The sequence below is a fragment of the Engystomops pustulosus genome, chromosome 10 (assembly GCF_040894005.1).
Source record: "Engystomops pustulosus chromosome 10, aEngPut4.maternal, whole genome shotgun sequence".
NCBI classification, from domain to species: Eukaryota; Metazoa; Chordata; class Amphibia; order Anura; family Leptodactylidae; genus Engystomops; species Engystomops pustulosus.
This window is the reverse complement of record NC_092420.1, coordinates 54,345,809-54,372,184: the sequence shown is the minus strand read 5'-3', so window position 1 is coordinate 54,372,184 and position 26,376 is coordinate 54,345,809. Positions and strand designations below refer to the sequence as shown.

The 26,376-nt window shown below is 40.5% G+C and overlaps 1 protein-coding gene across 1 annotated transcript in view; it reads left to right on the top strand.

The window, feature by feature from the left end:
• NEK7 (NIMA related kinase 7) overlaps positions 1 to 26,376 on the top strand; it is a 58,066-nt gene that overhangs the window by 14,911 nt on the left and 16,779 nt on the right. Inside the window, exons 2-7 of the mRNA XM_072128318.1 lie at positions 4,945 to 5,014; positions 8,924 to 9,064; positions 13,088 to 13,150; positions 15,543 to 15,653; positions 24,529 to 24,637; positions 25,556 to 25,663. Of these exons, the coding sequence (XP_071984419.1) occupies positions 4,958 to 5,014; positions 8,924 to 9,064; positions 13,088 to 13,150; positions 15,543 to 15,653; positions 24,529 to 24,637; positions 25,556 to 25,663 (589 nt within the window). The 5' untranslated portion in view covers positions 4,945 to 4,957. The remainder of the gene's footprint in view (positions 1 to 4,944; positions 5,015 to 8,923; positions 9,065 to 13,087; positions 13,151 to 15,542; positions 15,654 to 24,528; positions 24,638 to 25,555; positions 25,664 to 26,376) is intronic.

Below are 26,376 nucleotides of genomic sequence, written 5' to 3'. Positions count from 1 at the left end.
AGTACTACATCTGATATGTGTAGCTATGTACTAGTACTACATGGGATATGTGTAGCTATGTACTAGTACTACATCTGATATGTGTAGCTATGTACTAGTACTACATCTGATATGTGTAGCTATGTATTAGTACTACATCTGATATGTGTAGCTATGTATTAGTACTACATATGATATGTGTAGCTATGTACTAGTACTACATCGGATAAGTGTAGCTATGTACTAGTTCTACATCTGATATGTGTAGCTATGTACTAGTACTACATCTGATATGTGTAGCTATGTACTAGTACTACATGGGATATGTGTAGCTATGTACTAATACTACATCTGATATGTGTAGCTATGTATTAGTACTACATCGGATAAGTGTAGCTATGTACTAGTACTACATGGGATATGTGTAGCTATGTACTAATACTACATCGATCGGATATGTGTAGCTATGTACTAGTACTACATCTGATATGTGTAGCTATGTACTAGTACTACATCTGATATGTGTAGCTATGTACTAGTACTACATCTGATATGTGTAGCTATGTACTAGTACTACATCGGATAAGTGTAGCTATGTACTAGTACTACATCTGATATGTGTAGCTATGTACTAGTACTACATCTGATATGTGTAGCTATGTACTAGTACTACATCGGATAAGTGTAGCTATGTACTAGTACTACATGGGATATGTGTAGCTATGTACTAGTACTACATGGGATATGTTTAGCAATGTACTAGTACTACATCTGATATGTGTAGCTATGTACTAGTACTACATCTGATATGTGTAGCTATGTACTAGTACTACATCTGATATGTGTAGCTATGTACTAGTACTACATGGGATATGTGTAGCTATGTACTAGTACTACATCTGATATGTGTAGCTATGTACTAGTACTACATCTGATATGTGTAGCTATGTACTAGTACTACATCTGATATGTGTAGCTATGTACTAGTACTACATCTGATATGTGTAGCTATGTACTAGTACTACATCTGATATGTGTAGCTATGTACTAGTACTACATCTGATATGTGTAGCTATGTACTAGTACTACATCTGATATGTGTAGCTATGTACTAGTACTACATCTGATATGTGTAGCTATGTACTAGTACTACATCGGATAAGTGTAGCTATGTACTAGTACTACATCTGATATGTGTAGCTATGTACTAGTACTACATCTGATATGTGTAGCTATGTACTAGTACTACATCTGATATGTGTAGCTATGTACTAGTACTACATCGGATAAGTGTAGCTATGTACTAGTACTACATGGGATATGTGTAGCTATGTACTAGTACTACATCGGATAAGTGTAGCTATGTACTAGTACTACATGGGATATGTGTAGCTATGTACTAGTACTACATGGGATATGTTTAGCAATGTACTAGTACTACATCTGATATGTGTAGCTATGTACTAGTACTACATCTGATATGTGTAGCTATGTACTAGTACTACATCTGATATGTGTAGCTATGTACTAGTACTACATGGGATATGTGTAGCTATGTACTAGTACTACATCTGATATGTGTAGCTATGTACTAGTACTACATCTGATATGTGTAGCTATGTACTAGTACTACATCTGATATGTGTAGCTATGTACTAGTACTACATCTGATATGTGTAGCTATGTACTAGTACTACATCTGATATGTGTAGCTATGTACTAGTACTACATCTGATATGTGTAGCTATGTACTAGTACTACATGGGATATGTGTAGCTATGTACTAGTACTACATCTGATATGTGTAGCTATGTACTAGTACTACATCTGATATGTGTAGCTATGTACTAGTACTACATCTGATATGTGTAGCTATGTACTAGTACTACATCTGATATGTGTAGCTATGTACTAGTACTACATCTGATATGTGTAGCTATGTACTAGTACTACATCTGATATGTGTAGCTATGTACTAGTACTACATCTGATATGTGTAGCTATGTACTAGTACTACATCTGATATGTGTAGCTATGTACTAGTACTACATCTGATATGTGTAGCTATGTACTAGTACTACATGGGATATGTGTAGCTATGTACTAGTACTACATCTGATATGTGTAGCTATGTACTAGTACTACATCTGATATGTGTAGCTATGTACTAGTACTACATCGGATAAGTGTAGCTATGTACTAGTACTACATCTGATATGTGTAGCTATGTACTAGTACTACATCTGATATGTGTAGCTATGTACTAGTACTACATCTGATATGTGTAGCTATGTACTAGTACTACATCTGATATGTGTAGCTATGTACTAGTACTACATCGGATAAGTGTAGCTATGTACTAGTACTACATGGGATATGTGTAGCTATGTACTAGTACTACATCGGATATGTTTAGCAATGTACTAGTACTACATCTGATATGTGTAGCTATGTACTAGTACTACATCTGATATGTGTAGCTATGTACTAGTACTACATCTGATATGTGTAGCTATGTACTAGTACTACATCTGATATGTGTAGCTATGTACTAGTACTACATCTGATATGTGTAGCTGTGTACTAGTACTACATCTGATATGTGTAGCTATGTACTAGTACTACATGAAATATGTGTAGCTATGTACTAGTACTACATCTGATATGTGTAGCTATGTATTAGTACTACATCTGATATGTGTAGCTATGTACTAGTACTACATCTGATATGTGTAGCTATGTACTAATACTACATCTGTTATGTGTAGCAATGTACTAGTTATACATCGGATATCGGGGGGAGGGGGGGACCAGGTGGCATATGTTATGGGCATAATGCATACAGTTCCTGGTGTTAAGGTAGCCAGGTGTGGCCTGGGCCCGGATCTACTATAATATGGGCAAGAGCTGAGTGTTGGATGCTTAATATGGATGGCAGAAGCTGAGGAGCTCATTTTTGGCAATCTGATTTAGGTCTCCCCACCCTTCCCACCGATTCCTCCAGTGCCACCCCCTTCTCCCTCGAGCTCCACCCTCACATGTCCTTTATTCTTGGACAGCCTGCACCCATGTATTTTCTTCTCTGACAAACTGCACCCTAATTTCTCTCCATCTTAAAACACCTCTCCCCACCTCCTCACACGATCTGCACCCATTTGCACCCCTGCATACAAAGCAAGCACACAGAGTGATCCTCCAGGATGGGTGCTGATGTTACTTTGTGGTCCTGCAGATACTACATGCTGACAGATCTAATGTCAGCGCCAGTACAGCAATACTATTAAATGGCTCCTTAATCGCCACCTACCATTGGCTGTGAGTTAGGAGCTTTGCCATTCACAATATACGTACAAATAAAGAAGCATTTTTCAGAATCCTTAAACTGTGCATACAAGTCATAGACCCGATATTGCGATATTTGGCAGGGTGTGTTGTTGCTAGGTGCTGTGAGAACAATGGAGAAACCATGTAGGGTTTCCTAGATGTTACACTGTCTAAGGCTCCATGTATGGTTTGTTTTCTGTCTGCACTGTGCAGTAAGTACCTTTATCTACATGCATAGCACTGACATACCTGATTCTACAAATACTCCAATATTCTCCCAATACATTATAAACAAGATAAGGCTCTGTCCCTCTTTTAGAGGGAAATATACAAATATGTTTTCTAGGATGGGCTAAGAAAAACCACGCCTCTTAGCTACCATGTAAGGCAGCTCCCTTTAATATCAATCATGGCTTTCAGGAAGCCTAAGGATATGATCTGAGATGAATGTGAAACCAGTATATCTATTCCAGAAGGAACTGATAGGGTTTGAACCTGTGCAGGGAGACCCCAATGGATTTCAAGTCCATCGCCTTAATAACTTGGCCATGACTAATGACTGCAGACAGCACTGTTTAGATGTGGTTGCATCTCTTCATTACATTGTAGGAAACTGGTTTAGCTGAGTGAGAGGCTTTTGACTAGGGTCAGGAAGTAAGGGGGTGGTCACACGTTAGCGATCTGACTCCATTTTAAAAAATGGAATCAAAGCGCATGGACGTCCCGTTCGCGTATGTGTTTCTATGCAAACACATGCAATCAGTAACCAGCACCTGGTGTCTTGTATCTAGACAATACAAGAACTGGGTGCTGATTGCAGATCGCATGTGTTTCCATAGAAACACATATGCGATTTGCCCGTGGCATGCCCCCGAGTGCTTTGATTCAGTTTTTAAAGAGTCAAAATGCTGCACCCTTCCTACCAATTAAAGGACATCTACCACCAGGATGAAGGATTGTAAACAAAGCACACTGACATACTGGTCTGTGTTTTTTTTTATGCTTAAACATTATGCAAATGAGCTTACAAGGCTCTGGGCTTAATTGACATCCATGGAGCCAAGAGCCTCCCAGGCTCATTTGCATAATTTTTAAAGCACTATTTTGTGGAAAAAAAGCATAAGAAGCTATAAGAAGAGGGGATCATGCAAGAGGGGGCACATGTCTCCTGGTGGTAGGTGTCTTAAAGGCAGTGTGGAGACTTACAGCCATTGATGCTACTTAAGTGGATTCTGTGAAATGTGCAAATATGCTTTATGTCAGGGGCCTGTCATGCTTTATGTCAGGGGCCTGAGCAGCAGTGTTTTCCTTATCCCATCCTGGAAAATGTATTTGCATATTTCCCAGAATCCCATAGTGGAGTACAACGGCTAGAAGTCTCCACAGGACTACAAGGCTACAACAAGGCTACATCATCTCCCTATTGAGGGCTCTTGCTGACACCTTGTTGTTGGACTTTTTACTGCTGGAGTAAAGATGAGAAATTGAATGGAAGCGCCTCTTAGTGGTGACATAATAGGCTTGTCCAGGAGAAAAATGTTATGTCTGGAGGAGGCTGTAAAAATAACAAACCACTTATACTCACCTCTCTTGTTGGTTGCCTTGCCATTGTCTTACACTATCTGTTCTGTGTCCTTACAGAGCTGTGAGGAGAATGGAGGAGCAGTGTCCGGCCATGCAGGGACCACCCGTCCCTCCGTTCCAGCCACAGGTATGAATTTTTTTGAGTTGTCAGCAATTCTTGATTGTATATTTCCATATGCAAAATAAGGGGTTGTCCAGGTAGAACTGGATTTGAAAGCCAAAGCTGCTTTCTTCCAAATATTGATCACCTGACCGGGTAGTGTAAAGTATTGCCATTTTGCTCCATTGGTTTCTACTGCAACGGCAATACCGGCACCAACCATGGTCAGTTGTGGTCTTTTTTTTGTAAAAAAGCAGCCATGTTTTTCAAAGCTTGGACAAGCGGTTTAAAAAGATTGAGGGTCAGTCCTATAAGAATTCACAGAATTTATCGAATTGTTAATCAATCTATGGGCCTTCACTTATGGACCCTACAGAGGACTCCTAAATAGGATTGACTGCTCCATATGGAATGTCCATGGAGGTTTTTGTATGATGTGTAAGCATCGTACACTATTCCATTATCAAACTTTGCAAAATGAATGCAACTGATCACGTGGGTCATACTTGTGCCATTCTTAGAATAAACAAAAAACATATGTAAATCCAGACTCTCTCCTGCAATATATAAAATAATAATCTCTTGTATTTGATACTATTACTTTGTGCAAATGAGTGCAGTTATCATAGAAGAAGATGAGGCATTCATCCATGTCGCACTCTTTCACTCCAGAACTCTTGTGAGCGTGCAGATGCGACAGACTGTTAATTCAGTGACCCCTGTGCCCTTTGTAAGGAAGAATTGTGGGGGGAGGCATTGGATGGGAAGATGAAGATTGGGCTGTGAAGTTTGCATCCACTGCCCACTGTTAAACAGATTACCTCTAATGAAGTGTCTAATGCTCAGGGCTCATCAGCCTAATCTGCGGAGGCAGCTTCACCCCATCTCACAGAGCAAACCCCTGGCCCTCTGGCCCTGGACAGCCACTCTGGTCTCCTCTCTCAGGGAGGCGCCTGGCCCTAACCAAGCCAGACAGTTTGTGATCTGACATGCAAATATAGGTCATTGCATATGTAAATGTGTGATTACAACCTCGCATGCCAAAACACATTAGCCAGACTTTGGACTCAGCATGCGGCTGTCACTGTGTCTTAGAGACTCACGCTAATCTTTGTCAAGTCGGAAAGCGTTCTCAAAGTCGGAGAAAGGGCTAGGTTTTGTCTAATCAGATATTATTTTTTTTTCCCATTTACTACATATGTCTTCGGGATTGCACATGAAAAATTACTGCTGATCTGTGCGGTGCCACTAGGTACATGGACATAAGGTTATACACATTAGGTGATATTGATGTCAAAGAGATATTAAAGGAGCCACAAATGCAGGAATGGCTGACTGTTTTATCTAAGGTTATTTTCCTTCGTCTAAAGTGGAGTCACACTTTTTTTTCACCTTTTAAAGTTCTAATTCACACATCAGGAGCCACGGTCCATTTGTCTGCAGAGTTTCCTGCCGCAGCCATTGTAGTGATGCAGCTCGCTTCTATTACTGTGGTTCTGCAGTAATAATAATAATTCTTTATTTATATAGCGCCTCCAGAGTCTTGCCATGATCAAAGATCAAAGGGTCGCTGTAATTTCGGAAGCTTACAGCATCACAAGTTCAGTTCACAGGAACCACAGTCAGATCAGGAAACGTCTCAGGCTCACAGACCATGTTTCATACTTTATTTAGTTTCTCTATAGGAATAGATTTTGGTACAAAAATACACCAGAAAACTTATGTTATGTGTAATACAATTATCTCGGGAGAGGTGACAAGCCAGCAAACTGAAAGTAGATGGGGAAGCTGAGCATTTGCAGATTGTCATTCCATTATGTAGTATAGATGTTCTACATCTGGAAGACCACCTTAATGTAATTATAGATTGTCTTTAAGATTTAGCTTTCTGTATGTATAACCGTTCCATTATTATTATTTTTTTGCTAGGAAAGGAGATCTACCTTCAAAATCCATCATGATAAACCAGGGGCACTTACTCATAGTTCCAGGCACAGGGAACACGTTAATCTTCTTATTTTTTGCATAGCCTCCTTCCTTTTAAAATCACCTTTTAAAAGGATGCTAATAAGCCAGAAAGGTTCAGGCTGGGTGGGGGGGGGGCAGGAGTGGGCGTTTTTGGAGCTCCTCCATTCTCTGGCTTGATGGTCTCAGTGTCTCCCTCTACTCCCTCAGCACTCAGGAGCAGAGTGAGCCTGTAAGGTCAGAGCATGGAGGGCTCCTTGGTGCCCTTCTGGCTCATTAGCATAATTTTAAGAATTGATTATAGGAGGGAGGAGGACATGAATAACAAGAAGATTACAGCCATGGGGCCTGGATCTATGAGTAGGTGCCCCTGGCTTATCTTGCTTGATTTTGATGGTAGATTTCTTTTAACGTGTAATAAATATATATGTATATATATTGCTGATCATGCCCTTATTACTCATATATTTGGGTAAAGGAAGACATGCATTTGTATACTGAATATGAGTTTTGCTGCTTTAGATCTTTCTAACATGAGGACCTGATGCTAAATATTGGTTAATAAGTGTATATAAATGAGGAAATGACTAAAATGAGATTCTGATCCGTTCTGTAAGGACTAGCCGTACAGCAGTATGTCTCCTCTCGCTGCCTCCTGGGGTGCTCTTCTAACTGGGAGGTTAAAATTAGTATAGAGGAACATGGGGAGTCTTGTGCCTCTGGTTATAACTTTCTCACAAATCAAGTTTTCCTATTCCTTTAATTACCAGTAAGCAGCTTTTCCTTTGCATATTGGAGCCAGGTATGTGCAGTCCCACACAGCACCCAGATTTTAGTCTTTTATCCTGCATGATTTACCTTGCCAGACAGAGAGCTGAGCGTTTGTAGACATACATACACACTATACATCTGTGACTGATCCTCGGGAAGGGTGACGCTCTGCATATTTTTACAATATTTCAGTAACGTTTGATTAAATTTTATTGCTTATTAAAACATTTTAATCAGATGAATGTCAAACTAAGTGTATTTTCTCACATTTTAAGTTATTTGTTAATTCTCTAAAAAAAAATAAAGTTTTCAACAAAACTATCCTATAAAGTTTACATTTGTGGAGAAAAAACATGGTAAAATTGTCCTGATGTGCAGAGCTTATCCAAAGATGATCTCATTTATAGAAATGAAACATTGACCTGGACATGCAGGTACCAATGAGCTTTGGTCATGAAATGGTTAAGGGTCAGAATATTTATGACTTACTCTTAGCATCAGGCAAGTCAGGGTCTGACTATACAGCTCCAATGCATAACCTGTTAGCGGAGGCATCATGGTTCCATGTACTTAGTAGTGGCAGAACAAAGTATTTTCTTGAATAGTACAAAGATGATGACGGCCTATGCTAGTGATATGCTCCGGGCATTGACATCAGAACAGCTATTGTATAGAGCAGTGATGGCGAACCTTTTGGTGGCTGAGTGCCCAAACTGCAACCCCAAACCCCCCTTATTTATCGCGAGGTGACAACAAAAATTAAAGCAGTAACTTATTGCTCCCTGTTATTCAAAAAATTTCGATCATATTGGCCTGAGGACAAGATGGAAAATTTGCATAATTTTAGCTTCTTTCCAGAATCCCTCTGTACACAGAGAATCGTGTGGCTATCAGGAGGTCCTCCAAAGATAATCCGGCCCTGTCTACTCATTCACCCTCTTCCTACACTCCCAAGCAGTAAGTAAGTATCACTTTAATATAGGACCGAAAGCAGCATCTTTTAAGCTGCTTGGAACTGCAGGAAGATTCTTTGAATCCTGTCTGGTGTGCTGGGGCAATGGCCTGGGTGCCCACAGAAAGAGCTCAGAGTGCCACCTCTGGCACCCGTGCCATAGGTTCGCCACCACTGGTATAGAGAGTATTTTTCAGTCGCATAGGCAGCATGCTTCACATTGTTTCTTCTGTATTTCACATATATAGAAAGCGCTGCGGCCAGACATGGGTTACAACACACTGGGCAACTTTCAGATTGAGAAGAAGATTGGACGGGGTCAATTCAGTGAAGTTTACAGAGCCACGTGCCTTTTGGATAGAGTACCTGTCGCTTTAAAAAAGGTCCAGGTAAGCAAATATAGGAAAGAACATTTCATTTCATGTTATTGTTTTACTTGTCATTTATCTTGATTAAGGACCTATTGCTCATTTAAAGGGATTATCCACTAAAGAATCTTGTCCCCTGCTCTCCACAGTGTGGGAATACCGTAAGTGTCTGAGCAGTGGACATTTCATCTTTAGGATGGGGATGGTCTTTCCATATGATTGGAGCAACAGTTGCCCGTGTCTATTGTGCTCCATTTTCTCTATGTGCGACATTGGGAAATAGTTGAGCGCTGGTAAATGCCTTTCCCTATAATAGTGATGAAATCTCTGTTGTATGCCTTTTTACCTTTATGTGATAGGCATGAATTGGGATGACTAATACAGGAATCCTCTGCCTCACCCTTAGCTCAGATTCCTGGACACTTGTTAGAAAATAGTAAGGGAAGGTAGTTAAGGAGCTGCTTTTGTTAGTGGCTACTGTTCTGGCAGACTCTCCAATCCCTAAATTAGGGATTTTTATTTTTTAATACACTCTGTATATATGGCAGGAGAGCTCCCAGCATATAAGCTGAGCATATCCCTAGACTTACACTGACAGACATGCCTTTTGCCTCTATCTGCACAGCATACAGTTCATACTGTGGAAAACACAAGATGGAAAGACGTATCAAGCTGCCTCTGCCCATTCTGCTCCCTCTAGCTGAGCAACGTATATACTCAGAGGAGGCCACTAGAGTCTATGGGGAAAAATGCAATGTATTGCATTCTCCTCCGGTGAGCTTAGAGGGGTATTCTCGTCTGAGCATTGATGTTTCATTTAATTCATTTGCCATTTCTTCAATTGGATGTTATTTAGAAAATGTATCTGCGTGAAGATAATTACCCATAAATGAAGCCTTGCTTAGAAACCAGATTATGGTCCTTAGATACGACCTCCGCTGGTGTGATTGCACAAAGAAACTAGACTATTTCTTATATGAAATGTCGAGGAGTTGCTACATGTCCTAGAGCCGTCCTGCAGTAGTGAATGCTGAATCCAGGTGGTCCGGCAGAGACCTCAAAAGCGCATGTGTGGCCACCACTGCCAGTGAGGGTGGTCATATCCAGGGACAGCTTGTTTATGGAAGATGAATTAAATTAAATATGAATTCCTGGATTAGAATACCCTTTTAAAGGGAACCTGTCAGCAGGAGACCCATTTTTAGCACTCCCCCAGTCCCCACAGAGCATAGTACATACACTGCCAAAGTGTTTTTGTATTAAAAATTGGTTTTACAGAAAAAAGATATGTTATATTGTACCTTTCATTAGCATGTGCTGTGTGACTAGGCAGTTGCCTTTTGGGAGGGGCTGGAAAGGAGCAGTATTCCCCCCACCCTTGGGGAACAGCTACTCCATGTGAACTTTTCAAATATATGAAAACACCCATCACTGGTCTTAGCGACGCCCCCTGCTCCTCTACAGCCAATCCCAAGTGTGGGGAGTTATTCATATATTTGAAAAGGTCACATGTTTCCCAAGGGTGGGGGGGGACTGCTCCTTTCCAGCCCCTCCCATTGGGCAACTGCCTAGTCACACAGCAGATGCTAATGAAAGGTACAATATAACATATCTTTTTTTCTGTAAAACCTATTTTTTTTATACAAAAACACTTTGGCAGTGTATATACTATGCTCTGTGGGGACTGGGGGAGTGCTAAAAATGGGTCTCCTGGTGACAGGTTCCCTTTAAGCTCAAGGATATCCCCAGTGATATCAATCTCGATACAAGGGCAGTGACATCACCCTGAACATAATTCCTCCTCCCACTTCAAAGGGGAAGGGGAGAAACAGGACGATGTATCCCACTTTGTGAGCATACAGTGTGGTAATCCTCCCAACGTATCCTTAAACCTTGTGTTAATGTAGCCTTAGGCCCGTGCACACACACCTATATGGCGGCCGTACGCTAGATGTACAAACGGCAACTAGCATATGGCTGCCATATAAGTGTATTGTACACAGCACAGCAAGTGTATTGTGGCCCGTGCGTAGCATGCGCTCCTCTGCATGAGGCTTTCCAGTAATATAATGCTCCATCTCGATTGTATATATATAAGATATTTCATTTTTTTATATGTATGATGTTACCATATGATTTGGATTTTTCTGTAATTAATTCTAGCTGCATAACTAATATCTGATGGTACACACATCCCTGGTTGAATGTACGCGGCATATATAAAATTCCAGTTTCTCAGGACTGTATACATATAGGGGGGTATGAGTGATAAGTCTTCCATCGCTTTTATAATGTTTCCGCCTATTGACCAGACCATAACAGAATATGAGCTCCCAGTATCCCCCACTGCTAAGCCGGCTCATTTAGTAGCACATCCTTGTCTTTGAATCCCTGTTCCCTTTTAATCTGCATAACATCTGCATATATTTGTGGGAGATCTGCTTTTTCTGTGTTTGCAGTGAATGACAGCTGCCAGCAGCTTTCCGAATGCTATTACAATATGCAAAACTCACTACTGAAAAGAACTGTGGATTTGTTTCAACTATTCTGCTGGAGATTCCTTTCATTAGAATGAAGCGTTTCAAAGCCGCCTTTGTGATTTTTGTGATATGTTATTTTGTACGTTTTCCGCTACAGCTTGCGAATCCACAGTTGGGCCGCACAAGTTTATTCTTCTTCTGTACCATTTATATGGGCCCCCAAACTGGAGAGGGTCTTTCTTTTCAGTTACCAGACCACATCCCGCATTTTAGCATTGTGCACACATGCAGCCACCAGCTCAGTTATTGTTCTCTTTTATGCCATACAAGTCTATGTCCTCTACAGAGGTATAAGTTGTACCGTATGCTTTGTGTATTGCCGCTACAGACGTCTCTAGTCCTCAGTTTGTGACCAGGAAGGAAGTGGTTCCCATCTGTCAGCTAAAGGGTAATATCATCATGTCATAGTCACATGACTAGTGGTGGCTCCTCTGGTCAACCTTGTCATCTCTCATAATATGTAACTACAGGTCCTGTAAAATGTAAACCTCACTTTGAGGACTGTAGATCCTGTGTCTTATTGTTTTACATATACGCAATTACTGACGGCTGTGGATTGTAGATCACTGATACTACTAATTGGGAAAGTACAACATGCAGAAGATGATATTTACTCCCTTAATAAAAGGGTTAAAGGACATTAATTGGGTTAAAGCGAGTGAAAAACAAATGGCCTCCCCTAATCTTCAGCTGTTCCCGTTCCAAAGCTTAGTGATTGAATAGGAGAATTTCCAAAATTTCAGCTTTTTACTAAAAAACACTGACTGGGCCTTTCCCTAACAAGGCTCATTCCTATATTCTCATCTGTAGTTTGCATCCAATGACATGTACACGTTTACATAAACAATGGCTTAAATATCGAGAAGTTGTAGCAGTCGCAAAGTGGTCTAAGCCGGCAGTGTGTATATACAGTATATCTCAGGTAGCGGGCGCGAAGAAGCCATAAGTAGCTATAAAGTAGCAGCGAGTATCCTGTCACTTTCCCAGCTGATGGCAGAGGTTCCAGCCGGAGCGCAGTGCGAGCGGCTCCAATGACAAGTCACTGTGTGTCCTCATATTTCTCCATCCATCCTGCTGGGGAGGGAGCTGTCACTGCATAGAAGAGATGTGATTGTAACTCCCCAAGGGCAGCTCACCAGCTTTATCTCCTTGAAAGGCCCACAGTGACTGTTACATGTATCCTGCTCAGATTTGTTTAGTCTGAGACAGAATCAAAGTATTTTAGCGCTCGTTGTCATCAGAGAATTTGTTGTCGCAGCTTTAATTGTGGAATACTACAGTAGAAATGAGGCACAGTCCATGTCATGCGTTTTGTTAGCTTTGTCCAAGTGTGTGTGTGTTGCCCGATTTTCTATCTTTGAGGGTGGGAATGTAGTTCCACAAGCCTGAGGCATGTCACGTAATGATCATCCGTAGAGCAGCGTTCAGGCATCGCCGCTATGCCTCCGCATTAATGGCGTCTTTGTAAATAACCGCATGTTCATCTTTATTTAATCCCTCGCAGATTTTTGATTTGATGGATGCCAAGGCAAGAGCAGACTGTATCAAAGAGATTGACCTCCTTAAGGTAAACACTTTTTGAAGTAACCCTAAGATTTGTTTGTACAGTGCGCTTTTTGTGTGAAATCTGCAGCTTTGATGATTTTGTTGTTACTTTCGTCTTTAGCTGAGACCCTTTTTCCAATGTGCCACATGAAGGCTTTGAACCACGTAGTTTTCACATCTCCTGTGAACTTGGCATCTTCTTAAATAAGGGAAGAAAGATGTTTACATCTTAGAATAAAACTGCATTAAAAGTCACTTTGCTGTTTCCTTATAACAAACACAGTGGGAGTATATGCTGCCCTCCAACTATTTATCACAAAATGAGGATTGCATATGTGGTTTACTGATATGTCCCCGCCATTGCTAGTAAACAACCAGATATAATCAGATTATTTCATTAGCAAACTATTCCAATCAGTCCACAGCACAGAAATTTACCATGAAAATCCATCATGATAGAGCAGGGACACTTACTGACTGTGGTCTTATATTTGTTATCCATGGCCTCCGTCCTTCTAAAATCAACATTGGAAATATTGATGTCAATCTGTTATTTCAGTACCAGGTGACTATTATGTTGTACGGATTCCTGAAGTAGTAGCTGTCAGTTCCTTACACACATAGTAGAAAAAATCAATAGTGGAATCTCAGTACCGCTGTAGAGTGACATGCCAAAAATATTTCTTTACTTATATGGCAAAGTATCATTTTGGTATTGAATGTTGTGATACTGATTTAAAGGACACCTGTCATCAGGTCTGTGTCACTTGTCCTGTCACTACTACCTGTTGGAGCAGATTACAAGGATCCCATCCCAGCCTTTATCTAGTTATTTCATACATTAATCATTGTAAAATCATCTATTCTTTATCATGTAAATGAGGCTGGTCACATGGTCAGAGGCAGTGATGTCACCCCTGTTCCCCCTCCCCTCTCCTCCCCCTGCTCATGTCTGTGTGTAATGTATAGTAAAGCATGGCTAGTGTGTGCTGCATCTGCTGACATGCTGCATCCTCCTAATATACAGTGAGAGACACAGACATCAGCTACACATGAATCTGACACGTTCTGCTGTAACATGGCTGCCTGGAGCTGCTGTATCTCTCCTAAACACACACACATGCACACACAGGCTGCAGGGGGCGTGGCCACCAGCACCAGGAAGCACATCATTATACAGCCTCGCATCATTATACAGGTCAGTCAAGCGCTGGGGGTGTGGCTGTGCCTCCCACTCATGAATAGAGTGGACAGCTTGAATATGCTAATGCTTCATTGGACATTTCACAGGTCATTTGCATACAGCTTTAGGACCTCATTGCTTAGGTTTACAGGCATGTAGAGGGACAATGAAGGGATAGAGGCAATGCTCTCTAATGGCAGTTTATGAAAATATATTTAGTTTAGGCGGGTTATTTTGCATGACGGGTTCTCTTTAAGTATAGTAAGTATTGTAATTGTGATACTAAATTAGTATCACAACATTCAATACCAAAATGATACTTTGAAGGATTTTTTTTTTCAGCATGTCACTTACTTGCTACAGGTGAGAATGACAAATTCTGGTATCCCTGCAACACTATTCTGATCTGAAGGGATCCGACTGCTGATTCATGAGAACGGACCCCCACCGATTACGAGAACTGTGGATCCTTGTGACAGAAGGAAGAGCACGTGCCCGGCTCTTCCATTTAGTACCATGGGAGCCTCAGAAATTGCTGAGCACAGCGCTTGGCTATCTCCAGCACTCAGTGTTCTGCTGCGCTTGGCAGGTTGTGACACTTCTATAGTATTGAGTGGCATGGACACTGGAGTGGGACAACTGTCCTCGTGCCCGGTGGAGTCCTAACAGTTGTGGATACAGAATAACAGTCAAATATGGTAGAAGCCCTTTAAGATGCATTATTACAGAAATTTCTGCAAATGATTCTGCAGACATTTACGTAATCATAATAAATTGTTATTAAAGGGGTCTTCTGAGAATCCTAACTAATGACCTTTACGACGTTATGATAATAACATTATCAGGAGAATTGCAAAGATATATTGCACCTAAAAGTGTAGCCCATGGATTATTTAGGGTCTCTCTCCACTACATCCACGGATGAAAGGGGTAAGGGACTTTAGGGACACGGTTTACCAAACCTTTTTGGACAGTTTCCATCCTAGTGGCACAAATTAAATTTTTTTAGAAGGAATACAATTTACATAACTTTTCCTGAGGGGATCATAGTGCCATAATGATATGTAGCCTTGCTAGTGTTATCCCTGTAGGATGGTAGTTGGGTACAGTACCACACACAACCGGCACTGTTCTTGGAACAACATGTAACAAAGTTGTCGCCTTTCTAGTCCCTATTAATTTGAGTTTGGACCTTTGCTACCTTTCAATTTCTTTTTTCTATTTTGTTTAGCAACTGAACCATCCAAATGTAATAAAATACTATGCATCGTTTATTGAAGACAATGAACTGAACATAGTCTTGGAACTTGCAGATGCCGGGGACCTGTCTAGGATGATAAAGGTATTTCATTTGTCTAGTATGGTATTTAATACTTAAGAACGTTTTGCTCATTTTATTATTATTTTTATCTTGCACCCCAACTTATCCCTAATGTTTTTTTAGATACACTATCTCCATTTCCCCAAGACTTGCAATCTAAAATAACTGAGGACTACGATTGAAAGTTTAGCATTTTAAAATGGGGTACATTAAAGGGGTTGGTCCACAACTCGGTGTCTATTTTTAGGGACGCCAGCAGCTGGCTTTTTGCTATTGCTTGCAACTTGTCTGTCATAGGACGGTAATTGCCACTCACACCACTGATGTCCATAGGAAATGACTGCTCCTGCCGCAAAGACGGGCAGGAATTGCACTGGCCCTGTATTTATATGGTGATGTGAGGCACGATGCATGCACTATGATTATGCCCAAGAGAAAGCGATGCAACCATGAGGTAGCCATTGTATGTGTGGCCAGTTCACAGCCAAAAACAATGGTAATGTTCATCCACAGATTTGGAGATACTGTGTAGACTGCTGGTGGCTGATCAGTGTGACTCCACCTGTTTCCTTGATTAAATGGAGCATCCCCATCAGTGGGCGTCTCAGCAGACTGACTCTCACTGATGAACATGGCTAACAGATAGAGGAGAACATCAAATAAAATCTAAACCAGGGACACTTGCTCATAGATCCAGCTACTGTGGCTATGGTAATCTTATATTTGTTATCCATGGCCTCCTTCCTTCTTAAATCTAATTTTAAAAGTATGCTAATAATACTGAAGGGCTACTGCAGTGGTTCCCAGAGCCCCTCTGTGCTGCAGATTCATAGGCTGTTACACTGTCTCGCCCTCCAACTATGCTCCCTCAGCACTTCCCCCTTGTAGAGTACTACCTGATGTAATCTCATCACAGCACAAGAATTTTCAGCACATAGTGGGGGAGGGGGATTGCACACTGTAACAGCCTGTGAAGCTGCACCACAGAGGGGGTCTGCACCCCCAGTGCCATTCACACTCATAATTTTAACAACTTACCTCTTCACCTGTTTTCTACGTTGATGCCCAGGCAATTTTCTGTTTTTTTTTTTTTTTAAGTTAATGTCTTTTACAAGCAATGGCTTTTTTATTTTTCTGTATATATAGCTGTATGGATTTTATTTTTGGAGTAAAATGTAGTTTTCAATAGCACACTTTTGGGTTTCATATATCCTACTGGTGAACTTTTATTTCTTTTGTTTGCCTCTATAATCAAACCTAAATAAAAATAATAATAAAAAAATCTATACACATACAGCATTAACATTTTTTTGTGTGATGGATGAATAAATAAAAAATAAATTAGGGCAAATTTTTTTTTTTTTTTTTTTAATTTTTGTCATACGGGATAAATGCAATTATAGTTTTGTAACCTGGATTGGGTTTTTACTTGTTTTGCAGACTTTTATACATATGTGTAATATATGATATATTATTTATCATTTTTATATTTTTTTACATTTTTTTATATTACTTTTTCCCACAAAGAGACACTGAAATTAGATTATTTGTTCTCTTGTATAATGCACTGCATTTCTTATGCAGTTCAGTGCATTGTATGTCCCTGCCTTTTATTAAGCTTCTGATAGATATGTATCCCAGACAGTCCTAGGGTCCTTCAGTGGACCCTGGGCTGCTGTGTGGCACCCCCCAATGGTTGCGACAGGTTGTTGATGGGTGACCAAGGGATCTTGCTCCTGCCCCAAAGTGGTGCCTTAATGATGATGGAAGCTTGCCCTCCTTGTCTCAGTATCTTGCCGATACTGTTGAAAGCTGTGGCAGTGCAGGGTCTAATAAGTTGGCACGCGGCTCTGACATGCACTGAAGACCACACACCTGTATCCCAGCAGTGGCGATCAGCAGTGACATAACCGCATCTCCAGCGCTGGATACAGAGAATGAGTTCCCATGTTGGGAAAGAAAGATAGGTTCTCTTTAAAAAAACAAAAAAACAAAAAAAACTTGTCATGCAAATTAACCCACCCAAAATAAAGGATTTATTTAAACTATGATGTGAGTCATGCATATTAAAATGTATTGGCCTTGCCCTGCTTCCTTGTTCCTTATTAACAGAATGATATTCTATCGTATGGAGAGTTCTGTTACATCATTGGGCACTTAGTCATGTGATCAGGATGACGTAATTGAAGGCCCTGTTACATCTAGAACATCTAACCCATATATGTATTGGTTCATATGAAATCACAGCAGCCTCCATGGAGGCTGGGGAGGAGTAAAAGTCCATGGAGGCCAATGTGATTTCATGTGATCAGATACATACATGAGGTACAGTTTGCTAATGTTAGGAGGCTAAAGAACCTGTGATATTACTCATGAGACATGAGGAGGAGTAGATGGGAAGAGCTGGCCGGGCAGGACGTGCCTTCTCTCATGCCAGGGAATATAACATATAGTTCATTTATGTGGATGTCAGTGAAAATGTGGTGGATCAAAATGGGCCAAATGGGCCTAAAATCATAAGAGGGGGGCACTAAAACTGGAGGTGACCGTAAAGAGCATTTAACTTCACTCTTTACCACAAAACGCTGTAATAGTACATCGATGGGCAGCAAGGGGTGTAAAGAGAGGGCTCACTGGGGGTGCCTCTCCATACAAAATATTGCAGTAATCACCTGCATCTAACACCCCTGATTGCAGGTATGTGACACCGTTAAATCCCTGTGGCAATGCTGCATTTAAAACCCAGCAGTACGTGCGTCTCACCATACTGTTCCAGATTGTCGCTCCTTCAGTGATATCATTGGGGAGTGAAGATCTGTAACCATGACTGCCTGGAGTCTATATAAGACTATCGCACATATATATATATATATATATATATATCTATATAAGCAGATCTGTGACAATGTGCCAGTAGCAAAACTGTCATATACTGCAATATATTGCAATTTTTTCCCGCTTCCCAGTAAATGGCCTGCAGTAATAAATACCGTGACTCGGTAAAATGGAAACGCAGAACTTGCGAGGGCGGAGAGTAACTGTGGGTAAAGTGGGACTTCAGATGTGGCACTAAACCTGTTTTAGAGAGGAGTCGCCAACTTATGATAGATCACTAAATCTGTGGGGTTGGCGCCTTAGGCTTATACTTGAGTCAGTTTGTTTTCCCAGGTTTTTCTGGTAAAATGAGTTGCCTTGGCTCCTAGTCGGGTTGGCTTATACTCGAGTATATACGGTACGTTCTCGATGCTTCTCTGTCAGTTGCTTTATTTTGGAGCCCAGCACGGGAGGTGTTCCAGTCTCGGCGGCAGTCGTTTTCTTTCATCTCCCTGACCTCTGATAAGTGCGCTCAGCATTTCGTCGGTTGCTAGTGCTCCTACTGGCAGGATAGTCCTTGATGTAACATCTTGTAGCATGTAATTCCATAAGGTTTTGTTCCCGGTTGAACTAAAGTTTTGTTCATTTGAGAAAACAATTGAATGAGGTGAATGTCAAGACTAGTAAACCATCAGCAGTGACTAAGCAACTCACTGATGATTTCTTACTGCCAAAAATATTTTTTGTTACAGAGATAGAAGTGGTTTAGGCTTATTTATACTGAAGATGAGTGCCAGCGCACCACAAATGGATCAGCGCTTGTTCACTTTGTAGTAACATGCTGCAGCCGTCGTAGCTTGTTCATGATTGTTCTACCACAATAATTAGTGTTATTTTTGGCTGCCTAGCTCTGGTCCTACAAGGGGATGTGCTGACGGCAAGGGTGAGCTATCAACCACACACAAGCAGTAGTTCACTTGTCGTCAACCTATGTACACAAGACTAAGTATCCCAATGCCTATTGACACCTTCCTGGGCTTCAGGAATAGTTTTGATTGTTAAACGTTTTTATAGTCGTTTATTTATTTAGTTTTTTTTAGGGCATTTCCAACTAACTTTACTCTTAAAGTGAACCTGGGATGTAATTTTTAGCTGGTAACATGTTCCAATAGCCTATTCTATGCTAATTTTAAAAATGCCTTTGTCAGCATTCTGAATCATTTCAGTTCTCTATATAATTTTATTTCACATTACCTGGCACCCTAACAGCAGCGTATGGTGAGTCCTGCTGCATCCTGCATGCCTATGTCTCAGTTTCTTTCTCTCTATACTCCTCCAGCTTAGGAGAGGGAAATGGTGTGGAGGAATAACGCACGAAGAGACCAAGATCCCACATTCTCAGGACTACCTGCTGGCATGGAGTGAAATAAAGTTTTATAAAGTACTGAAATAATTCAGAATGCTGACAGGCATTTTTGGAATAGCATAAGCTATTGGAACCTGTCTCTAGCTAATGATTACATTCCTGGTGTCAAAATGTGACCCAGAAAACATAAGTGAGAAAAACAAACTACTGTTTGTAGTGATGTACCTCTCCTAATACAGAATTACATTTTAAATTGTATTTTTGCACATTCAGAAGGCCTTATCCTAATGGTTCAGGCACTTTTGTTGACCAGGAATGTTGGGAGAGTTTTGCTCTGAAGGACGCAGGATTGTAAATGCTACTTGTCTATAACACTGGCTATAACTACAGATCAGTCCAAGATAAGTCATTCTTTGTGTTTATACAGTTACTCAACTTGTTATTTAGATGAGTTCTGTATGTAGTGTCATAAGGTGAACACGTGTCAATGCTATAGTGCTCTAGAAGTAGTGTTTTCTGTTTATATAGGGGGTAGACCGGTTTTGTAACAAGCTGATTTTTGCTTCATGCATATGTTAACAAGCTGATCTCCATCTTATTGACATCAAACATTCTCTGATGTGTAAATCTGGTGTAGACGGGTTGTATGGCCACGATGAAGAGATTACAAGTTATAGATCTATTTAATTTTTATGCAGTGTACCGTATCATTTGCCTAGGATACAAGTTTTTCTTTTTTTTTTATAATTCGCTGTAAACTTTTCAAAGGTATAGAACCACAGGGATTTTCTTGAAAAACATTTTAGATCACCTGAAGTCACAGAAGTTAAAAAAAAAAAAAAAAAAGCACAAGCTTTCAAAAAGAGCCAAATAAAATATACACATAAACATACTGAAATCAGCGCTTCTGCTCCCCCTGATGGGAAGGTTTCAGTTTTACCATTAAAATTGTCTAGAAACTTGAAATAAAGCTGTCGGGTTGCTTTTCTTACTTTTAGGATAAATGTTGTTTAAAGGGTTTTCTGACTCTGTCCATCTAGGATCCAATGACAGGTCTGTATCCCCTATTGGCTGGTATGTGAGCGCTTCAGCCAATCCGTGCTCTCAGCAGTTATGTTCTGTTTGAATGGAGTTTTATCACTCAATGATTGGTTGAAGGGCTTACGTGCAGGTCAAAGCACCCAGATATTCGTTGACGGACCCCGAGTCAGACAGAGAGGTAAGTGTAATTTATCTACTATGAAAACAAATTGTGTTAGACTACCATTTCAATGTTACAACACCTACCTGCTGTATTTATACTAATATATAAAGTGTCTACATATTGGGGGGAACCTATTAAGACTTGGTGTCGCAGGAGCGCACTTGTGTGGCAGAAAGCAATGTCAGACCTGGTAGAGAATTCGGCTGTAGAAAATACAAGGGGCCGAGGTGTCTGCACCATTCTCCCTGCTCTGTCGCACCCACTTTCAAAAAAAATTGTTGTTTTGGTCGAAAACCTTGCAAAAATGTTGCAGATGCGCCATTTAGATTGGGACTGTGCTCTGCTACGGTTATAATTTGTATATCTAATAAAGAACAGGTCATTTTTTTGTTTTCTTCCATAGTTTTATTTTTTGACTCTTATGGGGGGGCTGTCATCTTACCTGAGCTCTAGTAACACTAATGAATAATATTCTTCACCGCAGCCTCCATAGCAGCAATTGTCTGAAGAGTTTTGTAGGGATGATTTGTGCCGATGTAAATACAATGTGACATCATCTATTGTCAGTAGTGGACGCAATGATGGGGGTTTCTATGTTGCAATCTTGTCTTTATGGTAAATGAGGCGACTGCTCATAAATCCCCTGTGTACCAAGTGTCAGTCTATTGTTAATCCATGTGGTCAGAGAGACAATTTACAGGATATAGTAATATTTATCCAATGTAATGGATGGTCACATGGAAACATTTTTAGAAAATCATCAAAAATGATTAAAACATGATGAAAATATTGTAAAAAAAAATGTAGTTTTCTACAGGCTCCTCTCCTTTTAAAGCTCCATTCCAGTAATAGTAGGGGTCCCAAAGGTATGATCCCCAGAGATCACATGTCATTATTGATCTATCCTAAATCTTTCCTTTCTGTGTTTTCCCCAAGTATGGAGGTTTACATAAAATATATATTTTTAATAATTTAATTGGTAAACTAAGAAGTGATTTTATAAGACTATGGACAGTGTTTGTCTCCTGCAGTGTCTTACTATGATTGAAGTAGGGAAAAAAAATCAATTGGTTTCAGCACAGCGGTCAGGCTGTGTAGTCTGGACCGCCTTCTTATTTGGCTTTTAACATTTGTTAGGGGGTGGTCCAGACTACTGTGTGTTGATTTTATTGTAGAATGGATTCATACACTCTTCAACTCTACACAAGCCAAGAGGCCGCATACCAGGAACTCAGCCGGATCCCGTACTGCCCTTTTTTTCCCTAGTTTTTTTGTTTGTTTGCTCATAGCTCAAAGTTATTGTAAACAACTCAATAATACAGATCTGAGGGTCTTTCTGCCTACATACACTATAAGTTATTTGCCCCTTACAGGACATCTACCACCAGGATGAAGGATTGTAACCCAAGCACACTTACATGTGGAAGGTAAACTTCATTTTAGTGACCAGAGCCAGGCGGCTGCTGCTAAAGCAAATAAAATTATGGGATGTATGAAGAGAGGAATAGATTCTCATGATAAAGGACATAGTTTTGGACTATGGACTGGTCAAACCACACAAGAAATATTGTGTACAGTTTCGGGCATCGGTATATAAAAAGGATATAGTAGAACTGAAATGGGTGCAGAGGAGAGCAACCAGGATTATTAGGGGAATAGGGGGACTAGAATACACTGACAGATTACAAAATTTGGGATTATTCAGTTTAGAAACACGACAACTGAGGGGAGACCTCAGCAGGCAGTACTTGATCTCTCCTAAGATCTTTTTATACCTAGGCCTGTGACCAGGACAAGGTGGCATCCTCTACGCCTAGAGGAGAGGCGATTTTACCATCAACATAGACAAAGGTTCTTTACTGTAAGAACAGTGAGACTATGGAACTCTCTGCCGCAGGAGGTTGTTATGGCGGACTCTATGTACATGTTCAAGAGAGGCCTGGATGCCTTTCTGGAGAGCAAAAATATCACCGGTTATGGGGATAAAACATTTATTTAATTCTTAAAGGTTGGACTTGATGGTCTTTCATCTTTTTCCAGCCTTATATACTTTATACATGCTGGTGTGTCCCCCCCTGGCAGCATCCACTCCTCTTTTAGCTTCTTATGCCCCTTTTTTTTTTGCAATTAAAGGCTATGGAGCCCGGAGCCTTTAAAGAACATCTACCACCAGGATGAAGGATTGTAAAGAAAGCCCACTTACATGCTGGCGTGTGCCCCCTCTGACAGGATCAACTTTTATGTAAGCTTTCTATGACCTTGTTTTTAAGAAAAAATGGCTTTAAAATTTTGCAAATGAGCTCAAGAAGCTCCAGACTCCATTAACACCTATGGAGCCTGGAGCCCCTCATACTCATTTGCATAATTTTAAAATCCTTAAAAAAAAACAAAAAAACAAGCGCATAAGAAGCTAGTAGTAGAGAAGACCGTGCCAAAGGGGGCACACACCAGTATGTCAGTGTTTATAGCTTACAACCCTTGATCCTCGTAGTAGATGTTCTTTAAGGATTGTTTGCATAATTTTTAACCCCTTAACGACCAAGCCCTTTTTAATTTTTGCATTTTTATTTTTTACTCCCAACATTTGAAAATCCATAACTTTTTTTATTTTTCCATATAAAGGGATGTGTGAGGGCTTGTTTGCTGCGTAACAAATTGAAAGTCACAGTGATGGTATTTAAAATTCTCATCTGTGTACTGGGAAGGGAGAAAAAAAATCTAAATGCAGTAAAATTGGTGAAAAAAAATGCATTTGCACCGTTTTCTTGTGGGCTTGGCTCTTACAGCTTCCATTGTTCACTCTAAATTACATGTCTCCTTTATTCTTTGGGTTGGTACGAGGACGGGGATACTAAAACTTAAAACCTCCTGTACAAATGAATTTTTTTTCATTTTACCATCTTCTGGCGCTAATAACTTTTTCATATTATAGTGACCGGAGCTGTGTGTGGTGTCATTTTTTGCGACTTTTGATGATCTTTTCAATGGCATTTGTGTGCTATTTTTCATAAAAAAATAGCTTTGGGGAAAGGGGGTGATTTGATTTTTTTTTTTTTTTACTACTTTTCAGACCCCCAAAGGGTACTTTAACCATAGGTTGACTGATTGATTATACCATATACTTGTCATACTACAATAATAATACTACTGCAATATGCAGTAAATGCTCCTGACTATGAAGAGGGAGCAGCCCGTGAGCCCTCTCTTCAAACACCTGTCACCAAGGCGCGAGGTAGTAATATGTCACGCAATGTTAATCTGTTAAAGCTAAAAGAAGAGTGGATCCTGCCAGAGGGGATATACACCAGTATGTAAGTGTGCTTGGTTTACAATCCTTGATCCTGGTGGTAGATGTCCTTTTTAAGGAACTGAATAATAATTCTTTCCACCATTAACCACTATGCGCCCTCTAGTGGTGGTTGGAAGCAGTTCACATTTTGAGGAAGACACTTGCAGAATGTAAAGGATTATTACAATATGATTGATTGATTTTTTTATTTTTTTTATTTCAGCATTTTAAAAAACATAAAAGGTTGATCCCTGAGCGGACGGTTTGGAAATACTTTGTGCAGCTTTGCAGTGCCTTAGAACATATGCATTCCCGACGTGTTATGCACAGAGGTAACTTCTGAAGGCTATTCTTTATCTAGATGAACACAGCAGAGATTAATAAGGCAGTTGTTTTTCTCATGCACTGAGAACCCTGAATTCTATTGGAGGGTTTGCTCAGGAATTGGAGTTTATGCGCTGTCCTCTGGATGTTGATGGGTTAGAGGGGCGACTCTTTGCACAGAACTGGAAGCAGTTGGCTCTATGTCCTTGTAGTGGCTCCCTCTGAAGTGGCTCCCTCTGTTATAGCTTTTGGACTTGTAGTCTGCTTCTGGCTACATGCTTACATACCAAAAAAAACAATGTTTGACCATCAAAAAAGTCACAAAAATTAGTCCTTCTAATGGTCTAATGTCCCAGATAAGGCCATCATCTTAAAGGAAATGAAAATCAAGCATGAAGCAGGGACACTTACTACAGGCACCGTGACTGTGGTAATCTTGTTTGTAACCCTTCCTAAAAATATTCTGAGCCAGAATGGGTCTTGGTGTGTCACCAGCACCCCTCTGTGTTGTAGCTTCACGGGCTACCACTAAGGGAGCAGGAATCTCCCCCTCCTCCCTTAGCACTTCCCCCTGCCTCAGTCTGCTTTTATGTCACTGCAGCAGAGAAAGTTTCAGCACAAGTGCTCCTGCACATTGGGATAATAATTTAGTATTTCATGCTTTTTTTTAAATATGTTTTCAGCTCTTATTGTTAATTGCTTTCCTATAATATTGAGGGTAATGCGAAGCAAAAAAAATACTAAGTACTGATACTAAAATAAACAATAGTTTGCATTGGTCTCTAGCACCCAGCAATGGGGTAGAAGGGTGTATGTGTATATGTATTGGTGAATGCATTATGTGTTGTATCAGTCTTCATTGTTTCCGGTGAATTATCTTATTTGTATATTTGTCTGCTCACCAAAACTTCTGTTTTTCTCCCCAGATATTAAGCCAGCCAACGTGTTTATAACAGCCACAGGCGTGGTGAAGCTGGGGGATTTAGGATTGGGCCGCTTCTTCAGCTCCAAAACCACAGCTGCACATTCTTTAGGTAAGCCGTCCTAAGAGGCACGGGTAGTGAGCGGGTGTTTTACTGCCCCGTCTGATGCCATGTGTCAGCTGTGAAACCCGCAGCCCCCTCCGGAAAGCCTTATTAACCTGCGCTGGGGCGCACACTATTAATTTCACGTCGCTTTCAGGAGTTTCCTGTTATGACGACCTTTAACCCTGCCACTGACATTAAAAGAACCCGCTGCCATCATAACCACTGATTATTTATTTTATGGCTTTGTTGTTAAAATTTAAAGGGGAGAAAGAAATTCATGGGATTGGCCTACGGTAGAAGAACATTTTACCAGCAGTATAATGAAAGAATTACAAGTGCCCCATAAAAAGAAGTCTTTTTATTTGCTCTCAGAAAATGTGACAGCACAAGTCTGACCGCTTATATTTTCTCTACTTTTTCTCTAATGTCTGTATGTTTTAGAGGAGGAAATGCTACAACATGGGGTCAGGCTTTTATAGGCAACTTATTGGCATAGTGTAACTGCTTACCGTAATTAAACATTGAAGACTAGATGGGGCTGTGGGTACAGGTAGTGTCCTCTGCACTAGATTGTGGGTGGACAGTAGGTGATTTACACTTGTTTCCAACATGTTAAGTTTACTCTTTCTTTTAAAATACTTAGAGAACCTATTACATCAAAAATGCAGTCCATTCTGCAGACAACATGTTAATGATAAGTGATCTACCTGCACAATCTT